This window comes from Peromyscus californicus, unplaced genomic scaffold (assembly GCF_007827085.1).
Source record: "Peromyscus californicus insignis strain IS unplaced genomic scaffold, ASM782708v3 Scaffold_11__1_contigs__length_118956290, whole genome shotgun sequence".
In the NCBI taxonomy this organism is placed as follows: Eukaryota; Metazoa; Chordata; class Mammalia; order Rodentia; family Cricetidae; genus Peromyscus; species Peromyscus californicus.
Window position 1 is genome coordinate 39,125,841 of NW_026294402.1, and position 22,159 is coordinate 39,147,999.

The 22,159-nt window shown below is 43.6% G+C and overlaps 3 protein-coding genes across 5 annotated transcripts in view; 1 reads left to right on the forward strand and 2 right to left on the reverse strand.

The window, feature by feature from the left end:
- Positions 1-9,915: 9,915 nt before the first annotated feature.
- On the reverse strand, positions 9,916-16,222 carry Atp5mg (ATP synthase membrane subunit g). The gene is made up of 3 exons (XM_052758655.1): positions 16,088-16,222; positions 11,499-11,659; positions 9,916-10,113 (listed from the first exon to the last, which is right to left on the reverse strand). Exons 1-3 carry the CDS (start codon positions 16,137-16,139, stop codon positions 10,015-10,017), a joined length of 312 nt encoding a protein of 103 aa, XP_052614615.1. The 5' UTR covers positions 16,140-16,222; the 3' UTR covers positions 9,916-10,014.
- Ube4a (ubiquitination factor E4A) overlaps positions 9,916-22,159 on the reverse strand; it is a 52,394-nt gene continuing 40,150 nt past the window's right edge. For all 3 annotated transcript variants that reach the window (XM_052758609.1, XM_052758617.1, XM_052758626.1), the window contains 2 exons: positions 16,088-21,188; positions 9,916-10,113 (listed from right to left, as the gene is read on the reverse strand). In XM_052758609.1, the coding sequence (XP_052614569.1) occupies positions 21,062-21,188 (127 nt within the window). In that variant the 3' untranslated portion in view covers positions 9,916-10,113; positions 16,088-21,061. The remainder of the gene's footprint in view (positions 10,114-16,087; positions 21,189-22,159) is intronic.
- Positions 16,120-22,159, forward strand: part of LOC128122860 (phosphatidylinositol N-acetylglucosaminyltransferase subunit A-like) — a 38,897-nt gene continuing 32,857 nt past the window's right edge. Inside the window, exon 1 of the mRNA XM_052758640.1 lies at positions 16,120-16,229. The gene's annotated coding sequence lies outside the window, so the exon portion shown is untranslated. The remainder of the gene's footprint in view (positions 16,230-22,159) is intronic.

The window sequence follows — 22,159 nt, forward strand, 5'->3', positions numbered from 1 at the left end:
GGTGAGCAAACCATGTTAAGCAAGCCCGTAAGCAGCACCCCTCCATGGCCTCTTCCTCAGCGTCTGCCTCCAGGTTCCAGCCCTGCTTGAGTTCCTGTCCTGACTTCCTCCAGTGATGGACTATGATCTCGAAGTGTAAGACAAACTCTTTCCCAAGTTGCTTTTGGTCATAGTGTTTTGTCGCAGTAATAGAAACCCCAAGGCAAATGACAACAAAAAGCTTAGTGTGGAAGGCCCGGGCTGGCTGAAGACATCCTCAGGTCACCTGGGTCTTCACGGCCCGGGCTGGCTGAAGACATCCACAGGCCCACCTGGGGCTTCATGGCCCAGGCTGGCTGATGATGAGCAAATATATGGTGTAGAAATGAGGGAGAAAGAGGAAAGAACCGGTTAATGTGCTGTGGAAAGAAGCAGAATGAAGAAGCAAAGGCAGTGAGGAACAGGCTGATGTGGGTGGCCTGCTTGCCATGTGGGGCCATGGTGACATCTGGGCCTGGGCTGCTGCTAAGGGTCATGTCTGAGTCTGTGGTCCTACCCCAGCCAGGGTCTGTGTTGACATTGTGGCCCTATTGCCACCTAAGGCCACATGAATGCCTGGGGTCTAGGCTGCCATCTATGGCCATGTTGGTGTCCAAGGGCTGTGCTGCTGCAGGGGCCATGCCTATCTGAGTGGCCTGCTCTGCCACCTGGGGCCATAGTGCCATCTGGGCCCAAGCTGCAGCTGAGGGCCATGTCTGGGTCCATGGTTCTACTGCAGCCAGGGTCTGTGTTGATGTCTATGGCTCCTGTTACTACCGAAGGTCATGTAGATGCCCAGAGTCTGGGCCACATCTGGGGCCATGTTGGTGTCCCAGGGCCATGCTGCTGCTAGGGCCATGCTGACCCGAGTGGCCTGCCCTGCCACCTGTGGCCATGGTGACATCTGGGCCCTGGCTACTGCTGAGGACCACGTCTGAATCCATGGTCTTACTACAGCGGGGTCTGTGTTGATGTCTGTGGCCCGTGTTGCCACCAAAGGCCACGTGGATATCTGAAGTATGGGCTGCCACCTGTGGCCATGTTGGTGTCTGAACTCCATGCCGCCACAAGGGCCATGTAGATCTGAGTGGTCTGAGCTGCCACCTGGGGCCATGATGACACTTGGGCCTAAGCTGCTGCCGAGGGCCATGTCTGGGTCCATAGTCTGCTGCAACTGAGGTCTGCGTTGATCTCCATGACCCATGTTTTCACAGGGGCCCATTGGAACCATGTGTGTTGAAATCTGCAGGCTATGCTGAGCTGGCCCTGCCCTTCACTGGCCCTGGGAGAGCTGGCCCTCCCCTTCAGTGGGGACTGCCACAGAAGAGTTGGCCCCACACTTGGGAGAGATGCCCCCACCACCTTGGGGGGGGCAGCCCCAGTGGCCCAGACTGACCAAATCAGCTACCACCCAGATCCACATAACAGGATATTCGAGAGGCGTTTCAGTGAGGGTCCAGTGATGATGGTGCATCAGAAGCCAGAGGCCTTGAACCTGACCAACAACTCATTGCTGATACAAGGGTTACTACTCATGACACACGGAAGCTCCCAATGCCACTAAGATGAATGAAGAGGTGTTGGAGAGGAGGGAAAGACGGAGGAACAAAATGGTTTTTGTTTTTGTTTTCAATTAATATTTTTGGAATTTTCTTTGAGGGGGGATGCTATGGGGGTTAGGGTCCGATATGGAAGGACTGGGAAATGAGCGGGATTGGGGTGCATGATGTGAAATTCCCAAAGAGTCAATAAAAATTATGTTTAAAAAAAGCTGAGTGTATGTAGTAGCATGTGCTTGTAAACTCAGCACGTGTGAAGCAGAGGCAGGAGAATCACTGTCAGTTGGAGGCCAGCTTGGGCTACACAGAGAGCTACAGCTTGAGATAGAATGAAACCCTGTCTCAAAAAAACTGAAATAAATACTTTTTTTTCTTTTAAGAAGTAAATCTAAATTGAAAGGCTGTGGAGATAGTTCAGTGGGTAACTATGCAAGCATGAGACCCTGAGTTAGAACACCCAGAACCCATGTAAAAGGCTGGGCGTGTTCCCATACACCTGTAACCTCAACTCTGGGAGAAGAGGGCAGAGGAGAAGGGGCAGAGCCAGGGGGATTGCTGGAGCCTGCTGGCTGCTGGGCTAGCTCCAGGTACAATGAGAGATCCTGTCTGAAGGGAATGAAGTGGAGAGTGACAGAGTGGACTCTAATGTCCTCTTCCAGGTTCTTCAAATGACCACAAGTGCAGACACCCACACACTTGTGCATATACACATATACACACACACCACACTACTCAAACATATTCATATATCTATACTAAGTAAGTAAATAAATAAATAAATGTAAAAAAGTTAAAGCAATTTTTTAAAAAGAAAAAAGTCAAAAATTAAGCAGGGCAGTGGTGGTACACACCTTTAATCCCAGCACTCGGGAGACAGAGGCTGGTGGATCTCTGTGAGTTTGAGGCCAGCCTGGTCTACAGAGTGAGTTCCAGGACAGCTAGGGCTACACAGAGCAACCCTGTCTCAAAACAAACAAACAAAAAACAAAAAGAAAGGAAGAAAATCGGTTTGCTGTTGTAGGCTGTGGTAGTGACTTGGAGAGCTTATAACAAGCCAGAGTATATGAGGTAGACAAAACTGCATCGAGGAGGTAGACAAAACTGCATCGAGGTTCAAGGTAAGCGATGAGTAAACCCCCATCTAATTGTTTACTTGATTGTTGGTGCTTTCATTTTTCCCACCAGTCCTGGATTACATGGCTTTCTCTCTGTGACTCTGAGTCTCACTAGACTTGATAGCCACGCTCCCATGGTGTTCTAATTGCTGGTGTGTTAGAACATTTACCTGTTTATTTTTGTTTGAGACAGGATCTTCCTTTGCAGCTCTGTTGGCCTAGAACTCACTATCTTTACCGGCTGGAACTGAACTTAGAGCAGTCCTCTTGTCTCTGCTTTAAGAGTGCTGGCATTATAGGTATGTGCTGCCATACTTGGCTTAAATAACTTGCTTTAGAGTTCTCTACCCTCTTGAGACCCAGAGTGAGATGACATCAGGGTAAAAATGCAGGCTATCCTTAGGGGAAATGGTAGCTATTTTAACATGTAAGCTATAATTCCAAACCACACAACAGTGTTTTAATTGCTTTTGGATTTGACAACTCTGGCATTGGAGTTTCTGAAGATAACCTTTCTTGCTTCACCAAAGAAGTCCCAGATATAATTCTCATCAATGCCCATCTATAGGTTGCATGTTGAAAATCCTGTAAAAAAAAAAAAAAAAGCACGCTATTTATGACGTTCCTTCAGTTGCACTGAGGATGACCCTGAAATGCAGGCTTAGCAAAGAGGTGTTTAGATGGTAAGTTTCGGAGGCGTTCAGGGATTTTCAGGAGTCTATTGCATAAGTCCTCCCTCTGTAGAGGCTCTTCAGCTGCCCACCTCCTGGCTCCTCCTTCCTAGCCCTCCGGCAGAAGCATCCCTGCATGAACAGCCAGGCAAGCAACACAGTGAATCAGGATCCAAATCTGTTTGAACGCAGGAGGTTGAGATTCGGGAGTGACTCAGCTGGCACCAGCTCTGGAGCAGTCTCAGCCCGCAGGCCTTCAGGAAGTCAGTCCCCGGGGCCTGCATCTCTCCCTGTGGCAGCCTGCCACCAAAGCCTGCTGTGTATCAGCCCGGGACCAAACACAGCAAGTAGAGTCTGCTTTTCTCATATTTTGAAACCCTACTATATACAAGCCAAATAATGTGATAGGCTGGGATTGCAAAGGAGACTTGGATGCCATGTCTTCCTTAAGAAGCTCACAGCTTAGCGAGGGAAATAAACGTAAATATAGCACTAGAGTACAATGATGTGGGCTGTACAAGGCATCCATGGGAGGGCAAGGGGGACAGTTTGGACAAATCTGGAGACTTCTCAAAAGAGGTGATGAACTGAAGAAGTGGGAACTCTGATGTGCCAGGACCAGCGGCAGAGGGAGAAGTGTTTATAAAGCATGGATCCTGAATGGGTATGTTAATTCTACCCATCACAATTTGTACAAGTGAGTTCTGTGTGGTTGGAGCTTGCAATCTGCTGGACCTAGTTCGAGCAAAATGTACCACTTGCTGTGTTTGGTCCTGCGCTGATACACAGCAGGGTTTGGTGGCAGGCTGCCACAGTAGGAGAGATGCAGGCCTCGGGGACTGACTTCCTGAAGGCCTGCAGGCTGAGACTGCTCCAGAGCTGGGGCCAGCTGAGTCACTCCTGCATCTATATTTATATGGGTGCAAACAGTGGTAGGTGTGTAGATGTCTCGGAAGTGGAAGCTCTCCAACTGCTTACATTTTCTTAGTCAAGTGGGAAGCAAGATTATCTGTTGATGGAAATAATCATGGCCTAAGGAAAAGAAATACAATATGATTGGCAGGTCTTATGAAGTGCTGTCTTAAGGTTCTGATTGTGAGTATAAAGGAAGCTAGTCATCGCGATTGTTTTCTCCAACTTCACTTAGCTTCATGGGTGAAGCACAGAGTAGTTAGATGGTTGGATTAAGCCAAGGATGTGGTTTTGGCAAATGAGTTCCATGGTGAGAGGCAAGGAAATTGAAGGTGTGTTCTGAAGAATGATAACCACAGATTACAGACTATAAATAAAGTTGGAAAGTGAGGGAAATGTCAGGGTTATGAGGATCAATTTGCTCATGGTCAAAGTGTCTTCAGATAAATGTAGCTGAGTATTTCAAGGAATGGGATGGTAGGTGGTTAGAAAGGGATGCTGTGTTTTGTAAGGACATGGGAAGCAGTGCTAAAGGAAGGTGAAAGGCTAATTGTTGGGGAGTTTGGAGACGAACTGAGAGTTCAGGCTGTTGGATCATTTATGTGGATCTTTCTCAAAGTTAAGCATGGTTCAGAATTCCATGGAAAGCCAACGAAATGCAGACTGCAAGTTTCTACTCCCAGGGTTTCTGGGATAGAGCCTGGGAACTTTCATTTCTGAGATCCTTGGTGAGGGCTGGCAAGATGGCTCAGCAGTTAAGGGTGCTTGCCTCCAAGTCTGAAGACCTGAGTTTGATCCCTGGAAACCACATCTTAGGAGAGAATCAACTTCCACATGTCCTCTGATCACCCCACAAATGTTCCACAAACATACAAAATAAATAATTTTTTAAAAAGATCCTTGGTAATAGTGATGCTACTGTTGTCCAGGGACTATTTTTTTTGGAAACCAATGACCCACATGTATGTTGAAATTGCTAAGTAGTGTTATAATAGTGGTTCTTAACCTGTGGGTCGTGACCCCTCGTGGGAAGTGTGTTATATATCAGATATCCTACACATCAGATATTTACATTACCATTCATAACAGTAGTACAATTACAGTTATAAAATAGCAATGAAGTAACTTTATGGTTGGGGTCACCACAACATGAGGAACTATATTAAAGGGTCACAGTGTTAGGAAGGTTGAGAACTACTGTGTTATAGAGTAATAATGAACCAGGAGACAAAAAGGCCAAGAGATAAAAGGGAGTGACCTGATGATCAGAAGGCAACCAGAGGCAGTAGTAGACGATCACATGACCTAATATTTAAAAGCTGGGTTTTTATTTGAATTGATTAGAAACGGTGTGGCTAAACAATATTTGGTAGCCCAAAATGGGATTAAGGCAAGGTCAAAGACAGATTGTCAAGGGCCCTGGCTGCCAGTGTTCCAATTAGTGTGGGGGCCTTCTGTGTGGAGCAGGTGCAGGTAAGTGCACCACTACGGCATGTCCCTGGGGCACTGCATCGGTCCTCATCACAAGAGTGATCACAGTCAGGGCAGTGCATGTCCTGGCAGAAATCAAAACCAAACTCATTAGGGGATAAGAAGTCCCACAAAGCTATCTAGTATTTAGGGTAAGGAAGATCTAAGAGGCAATAAATCTTGAGGCAATAAATCTTGGCCTAGCTTGAGAGTAGAGCAAAACAGAGTTGAGACATAAGAAAGCAGGATGATCTATGGGCCACAGTGACTGTCACCAATGTAACTGGCGTTGGCTGCACTGCGGAGGCTACCATCTTCCCTTTTGTGTTCACTCTTCTTGGAACCTTTGCAGACTGCAGAAATGCAGGACATGCACCCTATGCATTTCTACCCTAGCTTTTGTCACAGGGGATTGAAATTGCCGCTTGCAAATAGTGTCATCCATAACTCTTTTTTTGAGACAGGATCTTACAATGTAGCTCTGGCTGTCCTGGAACTCAACTTGTAGACCAGGATTGCCTCAAACACACAGGGATCTACTTGTCTCTGCCTTCCAAGAGGCATGCACCACCATGCCAGCTTGTTAAAATCTTTTTTTCCAAATAATTTTTCCTTTTCTGTTCTTCAAATACTATGATTTTCTTTTTCTGGTGTGTGGACCAAACTCAGGGCCTTTCGTATGCTAGGTAAGCACTATCACTAAGCTACATTATCTGCCCAGTACTACAGCTGTTTTTTCTCTGAGAAAGGGTCTCACTATGTAGCTCAGACTAGCCTTGAGCCAGTGGGTAACCTAAACTGGGCTCAAATTCTTGATCCTTCTTCCTCAGCCTTGCGTCCTGGGCCGTGTGCTATCCACCTGGCTGAATTCACTGTTTCGAGACATGCATCCCAAGTTGTTCTCGAACTTCCTTGTAGCCAAGCAGGACTTTAAACTGCCGATATTCTTCCCTCAACCTCTTAAGTGCTGGGATTACAGGCCATGTGCCACAGGCCTGGTTTATGCAATGCTGGGAATCGAGCCCAAGGCCTTGGGTGTGCTATGCAAGAAATCTGCCAACAGAGCCACACATCTCCAGTCCAAATTCAATCCTTTTCCTAAAAAGAAATTGTATTGGCAGATGGCTATGACTGAGCACATGTGGAGGTCAGTGGACACCTTACCGGAGTTAGTTCTCTCTCTCTCTCTCTCTTTTTTTTTCCCCGAGAAGGGTTTCTCTGTGTAGTTTTGGAGCCTGTCCTGGATCTCGCTCTGTAGACCAGGCTGGCCTTGAACTCAGAGAGATCTGCCTGGCTCTGCCTCCTGAGTGCTGGGATTAAAGGCATGCGCCACCGCCGCCCAGCTGGTTCTCTACTTTAACCATGTGTGGTCCAGGGATTGAATTTAGGTATCAGGTTTGGTGGCAAGTACCTTTACCCACTGAGTCATCTTGTAGGCTCAATGGAATAGCTCAGGCTGGCCTCAAACTCATGATTCTTCTGCCTATGGCTCTTCAGCATATCTTGCTGGTGTGTACAACTCTGTTGACACTCTCCAGTCTGTTGAGCTGCCTTCAGGCTGTGCAGTGTGCTGAGTCATTTCTGCTTCTCTAAGTAACCCCAATAAAATTCATTGGTTCACCAAGTTAAACTTCGGTGGTATCTTATTTGGGTCTGTCACGGGATTCCTGTCTGGGGTGAGTAGATGTGTGTGTTGTATCTCCCCAGTAAAAATTCTTTTGTGTATGGGTGTTTTGCCTACATTGTATGTATTCTGTTCACTATGTGCACGCCTGGTGCAGAGGTCAGAAGATGGCAATCGATGCCCTGGACCCTGAGTTAGAGATGGGTGCAGGGAATTGAACCTAAGTCCTCTGGAAGAGCAGCCAGTGCTCCTAATGAGCCTTCTCTTCAGGCCCTGATCTTGACCTTCCCATCATCCTGTTCCACTTCCCTGTTGGCATTACAGATGCATGCTTGTTTTTCTCCGCAGAATAGCTTTGTGGTTATTCCATACCTTGCTCCATTCCTCATGTCTTCTGGTTTGAGACAGGGGCTCTAAGTATCCTAGACTGGCCTTGTACTCTTGAACCTCCTGCCTCAGTCTTGAGCGATGTAAGTAAGAGCAAGTGTGCCTCCCTAGTTTATTTTAGGTTATCTCCAGACAACCTCTCTTGGTCCAACTTCTCAAAATAGTCTGGGTTAGCCTCTTTCAAGTGCACATTCCTGTCCTCATCTGAAAAGCAGACCGAGCTCTTAGAACAGGGAACAGTCTTGAGCAGGTTTCTATGTCTAGAAAGTACTCGGAACTTAGATGACACACATAAAACAACTGAACTACAATGAAAAAAAGCATTCAGCATTCACAACTTTTATGAAACTCCACACAGTTCTCTGCTAGGAGGCAAGGTACATGGAAGCATTGAGGGCAAGAAGCCTGGTGAAACCCAGCAATGACTACAAGCAGCCCACTGCTATTTTAATCTAAGAAAATCTAGACACACAGTGTGAGTCATAGATAGAGGTGTGTTGTAGGGTAAAGGAGGAAGTAGTGGAGTAGAAACTGTTTGAGGGCCTTCTGGTGTGACTGCTGCTTTAAAAAGGAGCATTACATACTACGAACTTCTGTGAGCTACAGCAGGCACTGGCTGACTTCACAGTTTGCTGTGTTTTGCTCCTGGTGAATTTTACTAGTCATGCACTACATGGAAAAGAAATTCATCTAAATCACTGTGGAAGTCCTCTGCAGCCCTTCACTTTGATGCAATTTATACGACGGAATACTTCTGTCAACAGGGTGGTTTTAGTTTTGATCAATTGTGTTCCTGCGGAAGCTGTTGAACATTACTTCTTATTTTGGAAGAGTAGCAGTCTCCATAGAGACCTTATTGTTTATCTCTAGAAAAGCTGTGCCATTTCTTCATTAGGGTATAGGAGCAGTGTTCCAAATGCAGGGTGTAAAAGTGGGATTAAAAAGACAAAAGCCGAACACTAACGATCAATATTGTACTGTAGACCATATACTTTTACAGTAAGAAATGTACAATAACTTGCTTACAGCAGCTGCAAAAATTAAGAATGGGTTAGAAACACCCCTTAGCCAACCAGAGACTGTAAGGCTACAGCAAAAGGCAATGTTGGATCAGTATCTCTTATATCCACAAGACAAAATGATGCTAATCACTGTTTACTTCAGGCCATAACACACCACTTAGACCCTTGGGTGATACTAACATAACTGTTATCTACTGGATCTTGCAAAGCTACAAAAAAGTGATAAAACTAGATTCATATAATACATCCCAATTAAAAAAAAATTTTTTTTTTTATTTAAATAGAGAGGGACAAGATCTAAGTAGTCTTGGCTGTTCTGGAACTTGGTATGTAGACCAGGACTGCTTTGAATTAAAAGATTTGCCTGCTTCTGCCTCACAAGTGCTGGGATAAGAGGAGTGTGCCGCCACACCAGAGCATCCCAGTTACATGGCTCTTTCACCCTGCTCTACTGTCAAAGATATTATAAACATACATCTAAGAATACCACCGCCTACTATTCTTTCTTGAGGCAATACTCAAATTGACAAGTACCCCCAACATTTTTACAGAATTGTTGAGAAAAATAATCCAATTTTCTTTTCTGTAATAACTTTTTTTGAGACGAGGTCTCATGTAGCTCAAGATGACCTTAAACTCCTGCCCCTCCCCCATATGTCCTTCTGAGACAAGGTTTCATTATATTATATGCTCAGGCTGGTCTTGAACTCCTTGATTCAAGTGATCTTACATCAGTCTTTTAAATTGCTGGGTGTATGCCACTACATCTGCCTAAATTTTTGATGTGCCTTTCTCTCTCTCTCTAAAGATAGTTTCATTCTATAACCATGGCTACCTGGAACTACGTAGACAAATTTCAAATCTGTTGTCATCTCCCAACTCTACCTGCCAAATGCTAGGCTTACAGATGTGGGCCACTACACTTGGCTAATAATGTTTTAAACCTTTGAATTAAAATTTTACCATCATGTATTATGTATCATGTGAATATATATATTCACATCCATCTTTTCTAATTGATGGTTAAACAGACACACACTAAATAAGTATCAATGTGACAAGGACAAAGACAACTCAACTTACTATCAGGAAAAACTGTGACCGTCTATGCAGTATTTGACAGAGAAAACACTGCTATTCGACAGCTAATATTTTATTCAATAGCAGTCTCATTACATGTGGTCCAAGAACATTCAAATAGGAACTCAAATAAAATCAGATGTTAAAGATCAGTCTTCAAACATCATAGCCAACGATGCCACGTTTGCCTATGATCTCTCCGACATAAAACCACATCCATACCTCAGTGGCCACCAAACCATTCAGCACAGCTTCCTGGAAAAGAAAAAGCACAATTTTTAAGGTACTTTAAAAAACAAATAAAAAACCCAACACATATTTGAAATTATTCTCTCTCAGAGAATATAGGGATGTTATTCAAAACTACAGAACAGTTTTAGCCAAAGTCAGGAATTACTAATGTTCAATGTTCAACTCCTGAAAACCTTGAACTTTCAATTTTGTAAGGCAAATGGGCCTGAGCTTATAAATTCTTTCAAAGGAATTTTTAAAGACCTGACTGACTTAACCCTTTCATTATTAGTTTATGAGACACTTTCTGGGCTCTAAAACAACCCACATCCTGGAAATGGCTCCACATTAGACAGGGCATTCATGGGAGGGCTTGTCTCTTAATAGACACTTCTGTCCGTCAAAGTTGGATAAGTCTGTGTTCTTCCCTTACACCCACCCCATGGACTTCATTTTTATTTACTATCATTTGGTTTAATTCTTTCCAATTGTTCAATATCCATTTTATGTTTCTGACCCCCCCACCCCCCAAAAAGGGAAAAAAACAAACAAACAAACCCACACATGGTTCTTGAAAGCATTGTTTCATTTAAGCACAAACTTGTATCTAAAAACTCTAGTTGGAAAAAAATATCTTTCCATAAACAAACTGGACGCCTTTACTTCTACTAAGAGTGTTTCTGGAGGTCATTGCCCCTTCAGTCACACCAGGGGCCATTAGAAGTCTCCTGTCACCACTACCCAGGTGAAGGCTCGAACACAGCAGTTACTTGAATTGGATATTAAAAGTCAAGTTCCAATTCTTTTTTGTTTGTTGTTTTTTTTTTTTGAGACAGGGTTTCTCTGTGTAGCTTTGTAGTCTGTCCTGGAACTTGCTCTTTAGAGCAGGCTAGCCTCAAACTCAGAGATCTGCCTGCCTCTGCCTCCAGAGTGCTGGGATTAAAGGCACGCACTACCACCACCTGGCTCCGAGTTCCAATTCTTGTGGCCTTTAGTCTACACGCAATTTGAAAACCCAGATTTTGGTATTTTTGTTCTGCCTAATAATTCTAGAGGTCTTTAGCTGAAATGGGGATAATTCCAGGACAAAAACAAAACAAAAACTCAGCAAAGGCAGCTATCAGATTATAATATACTAGCTAAGATTAGGAAGAAAATCAAGGCTGCCAGTCAAGATGCTCACCTTTTTGTTCTAAGACCACAACTAGACCAAGACAAAGAGGAGCTGAGTTAGTTCTATCCAGATTACAAAGTGAGAAAAAAATGTCTTTTCTTGGCAGTCAAAAGAGATTATCTCTCATTATGTTGGATTCTGCTTTATTGGAAAATACATATAGTAAAAGAACCTGAAAAACCCCCAGGGAAGACATTTTCTATCACAAACATACTTTTTCACAGCCCATAGTTACCTTAACTGTAAGCTGTTTGAAGCTACGAGTTTTAGCACTTTGAATTATTTTTCTCGCACTCTGAATAGCTGCAGGGAGTTCAGCAGGGGTTGGGGGAACCAGCTCAACCTTGGCGTACCGCCAAAATGTAGCCAATCGAGGCTTCGAGTAAGTCACCGCAGCTGGAAAACAAAACAAAACAAAAACCCAGGATGAACTCACTAGAGATCGAAAGAAGCAGATGTGTGGGCTGGACACAAATATTTATTCATCTATCACATCCACTCACTGCTTGGACTGAATGTGCAGCCGGTGTGAAAAGTCAGAGCTGCTGCTCCCTGGTAACAAGAGGCTTTTAAAGATGCAGAACACCTGTGTCACAGGGATACTCAACCGACAGGAAGCTCTAAGCAGTCAATTATGCCAGGACTCACTAGTGGCCAGCTAGTACTTATTCACCTCTGAATGGCAAATCTAATTAACTCTAAAGTTACTAGTCCCTAATTGGAAAACAAAGACAAGCAATTTATTCATTTTTCTTTGTAGAAACACCATATTTTGAAGAGGAGTCCAGAAGGGAAAGAAGCTATGTAGATAGCATCCTTTTATCAGTAAGATCAGAGTTCATCACAATATTGACCACAAGTCCAGAGGAAATTATACCAGTAAGTATCCATTTTTGGTATCCTTAGCAATACGTGCTTCATTAAATCTCTCACCATGCATAGCTGCATCCCCTTTCAAAAACTGCACTCATAATACAAATAAAACTTACATGTATTGGTAAGAACAATTGAAACTAGACTGCACTGGGTGGTGGTGCACACCTTTGATCCCAGCACTCAAGACAGAGGCAGGCAGATCTGTGAGTTCTAGGCCAGCCAGGTCTACAAAGTGAGTTCCAGGACAGCCAAAACTACAGAGAAACCCTGTCTTGAAAAACAAAAACCAACCAAACAAACCCCTAAAATTCCTTGATTTATTTATTCACTATTTCAAATCAATGAATTTAGAAGGAGAAATAATCACAAAATCAGCATAAGGTCTGGAGATGTAGCTCAGTGGTAGAGCACATGCAAAGTCCTGGGCTGAAGTTGTGAGAGAGAGGGACACAGACACACAAACTGAGGAGAGAAACACATATAGAAACTGCAAGAGCAGCCGGGCATTAGTGGCGCAGGCCTTTAATCACAGCACTTGGGAGTCACAGACAGGTCAATCTCTGAGTTAGAGGTCAGCCTGGTCTACAGAGTAAGTTCCAGGAGAGCCAGGACTACACAGAGAAACCCTGTCTAGAAAAACAAAAACAAACAAAGAAACTGCAAGAGCAACAAGTGCTCTTAACTACTGAACCATCTCTGCAGTCCCAGAAACAATTACTTATCTATACAGACTAACATAAAATACAGCATGTGTTTGAATGCTTGTGTGGGCAAGTTTTGTGTTAACCTGACCCAAGTTAGAGTCATTTGGTAAGAAGGAACCTCAACTGAGAAAATGCCCCTACTAGTTCGGCCTGTGGTGCATTTTTTTAACTGGTGATTGATGTGAAGAGGGTCCAGCTCACTCAGGATGCTGCCACCCCTGGGAGCTATAAAAAAAGCAGGCTGAACAAGCCATGGGGAGCAAGCCAGTAAACAGCACTCCTCCAAAATCTCTCCTTCAGTTCCTGGCTCCAGGTTCCTGCCCTGATTTCCCTGGATAATGGATTTCATACTGGGAAGATGAAATAAACCCTTTCCTTCCTAATTTGCTTTTGGCCATGGTATTTTATCACAGCAAAAGAAACTGTCCAATGAGAGAAATTTAAAATGGACTCTAGTAGCAAGAAAAAACCCAGTATCTAGATGACAACTTGTAAATTCCATTGTTTAATAAAAGGAAGTAGAGCTTCTTGGAGAAATGGCCAAGTCTAAGGCTGGACAGAGAAAATAAAAAGATATTCATCATGTGGTACCAAAAAATAAGGAGGCATGTTAAAGGGGGCAGAGGTGCCAACTTAAAAGATCTACAGATGGCCAAGGCTGGCACAATCTCAGCAATAAATGACACAGAATTAGATATGAAAGCATGAAATAAATTAAAATGTGCCAGTATAATTTAGAACGGAAAAAAGAAATGGGAAAGAAAAAAGAAAAAAAGGAAATGGAAACAAGACAGATCTTTCTCACAGAATTCCACTTGATCTATGTAGAAGCTAGACCCACCCAACACTTTAACAGAAAACCCTCCTGCTCTGGTTACTTGCTTCTAAAGATGGGTGTAGACACAAAAGACATAAGGCTGGTCGGTCACCACCATCATGTCATAGTAAAATCACATTCTTTTTGGGGTAGAGGTGAAGGTAGGAGGTGGACTTGCTGAGGTCCAGGAGAGGGAGGGAGAATGGTGTGTGTGTGAAAAGGACTAAAATCTGTCAAAAAATAAAAAATAAATAAAAATAAAAACAGGCACAGAAAGTGAAATCAATAGTTTTATAGTGGAAGATCTTATTAGATCAAGAGATGGGTATGGGTTGGGTAGTGGTGTTGCACGTCTTTAATCCCAGCACTTGGGAGGCAGAGGTAGGAGGATCAAGGCCAGCCTGGTCTCTGCAGCCAGTTCCAGGACAGCCAGGGCTACACAGAGAAACCCTGTCCCCCCCCCAAAAAATACCCCAAAAAGATGGGTATGAATATCATGAACCTCTTAATATGTGATCAGGGTGATTCATCTGTAGTTCTTGTTCTTATTCCAGACTAATTATCAGAGAAACCAAAATTAACCAGTTTGGGGAACACTCTTCAGGATATCTAGACAAGATACCTCAAAGTGGCCAAATCTTGAAAGATCAGACATAAGAAAGGGGACACTGGAGAGACTGACAACTAATTGTAAGATAATACCCTGGCCAGGCAGTAGTGGAGCACGCCTTTAATCCCAGCACTCAGGAGGCAGAGACAGGCGGATCTCTGTGAGTTCAAGGCCAGCCTGGTCTACAGAGCAAGATCCAGGACAGGAAGCAAAACTACATGGAGAAACCCTGTCTCAAAAAACAAAAACAAACAAACAAAAAAAGAGAATACCATGAGGACTGGGACCTAGAAGTGAAAGATATTAATGGAAAAACTGGTGAAACCCAAATAAAATCTTTAGCTTAGTTAAGGGGAGAAAAAACAGAAAGACTCTGACCTTCCTGGGGAGGTCTGATGATAAAGCTACATACCCTAGGGAACTGAGAGATTAGTGTCAGTTGTCAAATACTTTAACATTCACACTTAATACACCAGCCTATGCTGTAGAGCAAAATCCACCTGACATTCCAACCCCACCAGAGCCCCCTCCCTTTCAGTACTTCTGGAAGAACAAATCACCTTTCAATTACTCACAATAGTGGAAAGAGTTAAGTGTTAACATGACCAAAGTTTACCTTGGTAATGTTTTTCTTTTGGGATTTCATCAATAACACCAGTTTTAAATTCCTGAATACAAGCTACCTAAATTATGCAAAAATCATACTGCTAGGAAAAAAATTCCATATGAAATATTAAAGGTTGCACCTCAAACCACCAAAGTCCAAGCGTCAAGCCTTCTGGTTGTATTGATGTAAAATCCTAGCAGTTTGCAACACAGCCAGATGATCATAGTAAAGGAAAAGCTGAAAACAAGAAATCCTTTGGAAAAATGAGGAAAACGGCTTACTAGCAGACTAGTTAAGTGTTCTGTAGGAGGGAATCTAGTATTTATTGAGTCTGGCACTCTAAGCTCATCATTGTTTGGCTGGTGATGAAGGAGAGGAGAAAACGAATTACTAAGCATCCAAACACAGCAAAACAAGCTCAAAAGCACTACATGTTTTTAAAATTCGCTTTATATTCACATTTTATAACCGAATCTGAACATACAGAAATTCAGGTATTTAGAAATCTGACCTTCAAACATTTACTACAATACAGAAGAGAAAGAAATGTAAATTTCACCTTCCGCTTCAGAAATAAAACGAGTAATCTGTTACTCAGAAGAGAACCGTACCGACAGAATATATTATTCAGGCTTGTGACTACTCAAGTGTTCATCTGAGATACGGCACTCTAGCAGACTTTCTAACAAAGCAACCCCAAAGCGAATACCAAGCCACCATGATAAAGACGACTGTGGACGGGCATCGCTTTCTAGGCGGACCGAGACAGGGATAGTCATCCCTACGTTCCTACTTCCCTTCGCCGGATGCAGACTCCTCTAGGATCTGACCAAGACGGTAAGCAAACACAACTTCCAGAGGCCTTACGGGTCTTTTAAGAATTTCTGATGACTTTCTAGTACTCCGCCAGACCACCCAGTGAGGCCTGACGTGCGACCTTTACCGTTTCCGTCCTCCCTTCCCAGTTCTCCAAGGCACGGTTAGGGGGCCTCATGGCGTTCGCGGCGGAGTGAAACCGGGCTTCTTCACACGACCCTCTCCGCGGTGGCGGCCGGGGCCCAGCAGCGTGTGCGACCTAAGAAGCCGGGTGCAGGCTAGGAGAGGCTGCAGCCTTCCAGCTGCCTCCCGGCGGCCCTCCCGACGCCCGCGGGCCCCTTGGTGCCCACAGCACACTCCTGCCCCTCGCGAGCCTCCCCCGGGCCGCGCTCACCGGCTACTAGCCCCGGGGCCTTCTCCGCGAAGTTACGGACGAACTTGGCCATCGTCTAGGGTGGAAGGTCCGTCTCCTCGAACCGCCGGCTGAATGTCACCCTCGGAAGGACCCGTGGCAGGCCCCCTGCCCGACTTCCAAGGTCAGGCTGTCCCTCTCTGTGCCTGTTCAAAATATATAGGTATCCCTTCCCTGTTTGTGGAACATAGTTGGTCAGCTTATTTTGTTAGGCACAAATAAAATGTGGATATGAAAATATGAGGTAAGAGAACATGTGGAGAATAATGAGATTCCTCGGGAAACAGGCATTGCTTGGGGCAGCCATTCATGGCGGCCCGGAAGACCGTTGAGGTGAGGAAATGCGCGTGCGTCGTTGATTTTCTTAGCTTGATCTCCTCTTTTGCTTGTGGCACTTTCGTAGTTTTTCAGAGAACGTGGAAATCGAGGCTGGAGGGAATCGTAGGATGCTTGTGGGCCGATATGTTTGTTTTAGAGAAATAGCAGGTCCGAGGCCGAATAGGAGCTTTAAGGGGCCATGTAGACGTCACATAACGCAAGTCACCAGACTCACCCAATCAACCACTTCTTTAATTGCCCTTTTATAATCCTATTTTCCTCCGCAGCTACTATTAGAATTGGAATCCAATCCCGGTTTTCCAATCAAACCACATGGAGCAATTCGGACAGGAGGAAGAAGGTCACGTGTGTGTGTGTTGAGGGTGTATACTATGCCAGGCATTTTGTAATTCAGTGAACGTTTTGGGTATTGTTCCCTTAGAGACCGAGATTCCTAAATGGTCATATAAGGAGTAAGTATCAGAATTGTAAGGTAAACTCAGAGAGGAACATAAGATTAGGCATGGTGCTGATCTGGGAAGACTTGATGTGTAAGAAAACATACAAATTCCAAAGGGTTGAAACTTTGACATGACAAAAAAAAAAAAAAAAGTAGGAAAGTGGTATTTTATGAGGACAAGAAGTTCTGGAGAAGCCAGAAGAAGTGTTGGAAGTGAAACTGATGGGATGGTTAGTTAGAAAGACAGATTAGAAGTGGGATTAAGGAGTCAAGAGCATTTTAACAAGGGAGGGATAAACTGCCTTAGATATTGATGTCAAATTAAGGCAGGAAAGATAACTGGGTGAAACCCATGTTATCTCAGCATACAGGAGCCTGAGGATTGGGAATTTCAGGCCAGTCTGGACTACAGGATAAGAACATTTATTTTTGGGGAAAGGCAAGCTAATTATCAGTATGAACATCTGTGATATTAACTAGAAATAGTTTCAAAATCACAGAAACCAGATTGCATCAGTGAGGAAATATGGTAGAGACCGTAAGTCAGACAACTCAAGGGAAATGTGGAGCTCAAGAGAAACTGAAGTTAGAGAAGGGGAATTGTCAAGAACAGGGAGACAGCGAAGAAGATAGAGGAATTAGTTTGGGAATGGTGGGACCTTTCCTTGAATGGGGTGATGGGAGCAAAGTTTCAAAGTGAGGAATCTGATGGATGCCACCTGAGTGTGAAAGGAGAGAGAATTTCAGGTGAGAGTCTAAATTTTAGAAACTTAAAAAAAAAACAACTTTTATTTGTATTTTATGAGCATTAGCGTTTTTGCCTACAGGTATGTCTGTGTCACATCCCCTGGAACAGAAGTGCTGCCATGTGGGTGCTGGGAATTGAACCCGGGTCCTCTGGCTGAGCCATCTCTCCAGTCCAATTTAGAATATCTTAAGGACACATAGAAGAGTTGCTGGGCAGTAGTAGAGTCCACAAATTTGTGGTTGTAGTACTTGCTTAGAGAAAGTGGCAAAACCCTCTAGGTTTTCAGAAGGACTTTTGAAATGTCATTAGCTTTTTCTTTTTCTTTCTGTGGTGGTGGTACTAGAAATGAATTTAGCTAGGCAAGATCTCTACCATTGAGCTACATCCCTTTTAAATTTTAGTTTGAGCCAGGCAGTGGTGGAGCACCCCAGGCAGATCTCTGTGAGTTTGAAGCCAGCCTGGTCTACAGAGTAAGTTCCAGGACAGCCAGAGCTACACAGAGAAACCCTGTCTCAAAAAACCAAAAGAAAAAAAAAATTTTTTTTAAGTTGGGCTAGTCTTGAACTCACTAGGTAGCCCAAGCAGGCCTTGCCCTTCCTTCCTCCTATTGGCTAATAGCTGGGATTACAGGCACACACCACCACACCAGGCTGCTAGCTTTTAATACTGTAATAAAGGACTAACAGAGTGGTAAGTCAGGTGCTTATTTATTAAATACAAGTTTTGAACAAACAACATCCCCAGGCAAGTTTGACAAGAAGTAACCTTCCTGGAATGTTAAACATAGTTATAGTGATCGAGTTTGATTTCAGCCAACCATTCTGTTGTTTTGTTCTTAATTTTCTGTCTCTAGGTTCTTTTCCAGTTTAGCAGTTAGGACATATGCACTGTTTCCTCACATGACAATGGTACAGCATCAGCCTGGCTTATAAAGGTACCCAGTAGTCTCAGGCTTTGCCCAATCGCTGCTCAGCAATCAGAATCAAAAAAATGTAATGAAACTTGTGTAGAGTGTGGTACTGAACAGCAAATGGCATCTTCACCTACACCATTAGACTACTTCTCAAGTTTCCTTCAATTTTCACATACCCATGGAAAGCCATATAAAACACACAAACAAACAACTGCTTGAACCCTAAATAATTTTCCAAGTTTAGTATTAGCCTTTGGGTGAGCTATCAGCAATACCAGAGCTGACTGAAGTTTTCACTTTCCTTTTGTACTCATCACAGAAAACTAGGTCTGTCAGGAGGTCTTAGCAGACTGACAGCTGCTGCTGAGTTTCAGACAAGACCCCTTACCTCTGCTAATGCACACATGCTTCTTGTTGTATAAGACAGCAGTCTCCAGAGTTCCTTTTTCTGGAGGTCTTTAAATGAGTTCACAGAAAGAAAGAAGGCACAGAGGACACTTGGTTTCCTCACCAATAGTGGCCTTAAGCTACACACTTGCTTTTGTGGTAAAAGGGTTCAGCAGCATCAGTGGTGCACAGCCATTCAGAGAAAGTATCAGAAGGGCTTAAAAACAAAACAGCATAAACTCGCCAAAAAAGGCTTACAAGCTGAAGGTTCAGTTCAGAAGTAGAGTACAGATAGACAGGAGAGGCAGCATAGAGGCCATTAGCTAGAAAGCTGCTGGGAACAGTTGTCTTCTGAGGTTCTGTACCCATTTTCCTCCAATTTTCACCTGCAAAATTCTGGTCTTTTCTCCTTTTCAAATAAAAACATCCTACCACACTAGCTTTGGGAAAATAAATGCAGTAGGCAGAAGCTTAGTTCAAATGCAGTTCATTCCCAGAGAGGGAAAGAGAATAATACACACACAGGAAATCAAATTCATTTAAAGAAAAGCAATCCTGTCGACGGGGCACATGGCGTCTATCTTAACAATCTGGCATTTGTGAGTGTGTCCTGGGCTTCCCTGTGCACAGACAAGCACAGCAACAGCTGGCATTTATTTAACAGCCAGAGTGAGAGGCCCTCTCTGATCAGAGGTTTTCTAGTTGACACCATCAGAAAATACACAAAGGACTAATAGCAACTTGTGTTGGAATACTGAAACACTGCTTCTGTCTATGAAAAGTCGTGGCTAACACTAATGTTCTTTAAAGGACATTTAATTCCATTTTCTTATCTTTTACACCTCTGGGCTGAGATTGATACTGATATAAAAATGTCCCATAGAGGACTGAGCCTCTCCTGGCATGTTAAGCAAAACGGTTGGAGAAGTGGGGTCAAACCACTTATTAAGTACCCAGAGCTAAGTGGATATTTAAAATGGCTTGTGGACCAGATTTTGCTCCAAGTTCTACTTCGTTAATTGATAAACATTTTATATTTATAGTCTTACAATTTTACCCGACTAGAATGGATATGCGAGAAGACACTGCCACATACCACATACATTTTACCACGGAGGACACAATACAATGTGGTACTCAATTCATATGAGACCAATAAAAACAGGACACAGTATCTGTGTGTATAACACACACACACACTGAGACACTGCATTGGCGTCCTAAAATAACATCTCCATAGATACACTATTTATTGCCTATTTTACCCAGGCCTAGTCCTTGGGGCACAAAATAGAAAAGGGCACCAATAGCTTCTTACTTATTCTCTTACTGGAAGTTTCACCCATTACTGTCACCCATTAAAAGACTGTGCAGCTAAGCTTTTGGTGGCGACAACCTCATGGGAGTGTTTGTGATAGTATCTTTAAGTTACAAGATAATACAAAATTAAGAGATAACCGACAGAAGTTGTATAAGGTTCTCCCAATCTTATCCATCAGCCAAAAGTCTACACACACTAAGGTATTTGCATTTATCTGAAAAGTTGCTCTGTAATATTACAGAGCTATAGTAAAGACAGGGGCTTAAGTCCAGCCCTCACCGGCTAGAAGATACACAGGGTAACAGGGTTTCTGGATACTACCAGCTGTCACTGAAGTAGCTGACATCACAGACTTAAAAGCAGTGTTCACTAAAATATGTCTGAGCGGTACTTGAGAAGGGAAAGAAAAAAGTGGCAGGACACTTTTGTAGTTGGACTTAATATAATTTAGGGTAGAAAAGGAAACAAGAGGAATAGGAAAACCAAGGCAGAAAATTAGTGATGATTTATGAAGATGTTGTGAGAAGGAGAATTTCATGAAAGTCAGGGAGACAACATGGTCTTAAGAATCTTAATTATCATAATTTGCACAAGAACAATTTTCTAATTTAGTAAAACAACAACAATGAATGAAATAAACCAAAACACAAAAACAAAACAAAGAGGAAGAAAGGAAGGAAGGAAGGAAGGAAGGAAGGAAGGAAGGAAGGAAGGAAGGAAGGAAGGAAGGAAGGACCAGAGCCAGAAAGAGAACCCACAAACAACTGTTTACATCCTGGGGCTGGTTTGGGTTGTTCAGTTCACAGTATTTATTCAAGTCTCTCCTTCTGTTGCTTCCTCTCTGCGAGCCACTGCTGGATTTTTTCTTTGAGTTCTGTGTTTGGCCGGATCTGGTCCATGGTAAGGGGACTACGGTTAAAAGGATCTGTTTGGTCACTAGGACAAGAAAAGAATGGAGAGTGAGTTACTCTGGAAAGTCCGATAGAGAACATCTAAGCATCTCGCTGCCGAGTCTCGAGCATGGCGCACTGTGACTGAGTCAGGTACTGACCTGGGGTTAGAAAGAAGGAAATGAGAGGTATGTTCTCAGCTTCCTCAGCTACCCTGTCTCTCTGCCCGTAATAAACTTTATCCAACACTGCCACTGAGATATTGATGCTATTGGGGGCTAGAGAGATGCCTTAGTGGTAAGAGCATTCACTGATCTTCCAGAGGGTCTGGATTCAATTTCCAGTACCTACATGGATTTTCACAACCATCTGTAACACCAGTTCCAAGGGAGGCAATGTCCTTTTCTGACCTCTATGGACACCAGGCACACACATGATAAGCAAAATACTCATACACATAAGTAAAATAAATAAATAAAAAAAATTTCTTAAAGAAATGCTATCTTCGAGCAGGGCGGTGGTGGTGCACACCTTTAGTCCCAGCACTTGGGAGGCAGAGCCAGGTGGATCTCTGTGAGTTCGAGGCCAGCCTGGTCTACAGAGCGAGATCCAGGACAGGCACCAAAACTACACAGAAAAACCCTGTCTTGAAAAACCAAGAAAAAAAAGAAGAAGAAGAAGAAGAAGAAGAAGAAGAAGAAGAAGAAGAAGAAGAAGAAGAAGAAGAAGAAGAAGAAGAAGAAAAGAAATGCTATCTTTGTCATCAGCTTTTAGATTTCAAGTCAGAGATCCTAGTCACTTGTGTTATCATAAATCACCATTTGTAGGTGTTTTTTTTGTTATTGTTTTTCCAGACAGAGTTTCTCTGTGTAGCCCTGGCTGTCCTAGAATTCACTCTGTAGAACAGGCTAGCCTCGAACTCAACATGCCTCTGCCTCCCAAGTGTTGGGATTAAAGGCATGCGCTGCCACCACCCTCTGGCCCCCCCGCCCCCTTTCTGAAATAGGATTTTGTTAT

What these genes read in the sequence shown, in the direction of transcription:
- Atp5mg (XM_052758655.1), bottom strand. Translation starts at nt 16,139, where the DNA reads ATGGCCAAGTTCGTCCGTAACTTCGCGGAGAAGGCCCCGGGGCTAGTA. An exon ending in GGCCCCGGGGCTAGTAGCCG is followed by an intron (nt 11,660 to 16,087) that starts GTGAGCGCGGCC and finishes TTTGTTTTCCAG; the next exon opens with CTGCGGTGACTTACTCGAAG. An exon ending in TCAAACAGCTTACAGTTAAG is followed by an intron (nt 10,114 to 11,498) that starts GTAACTATGGGC and finishes TTTCTTTTCCAG; the next exon opens with GAAGCTGTGCTGAATGGTTT.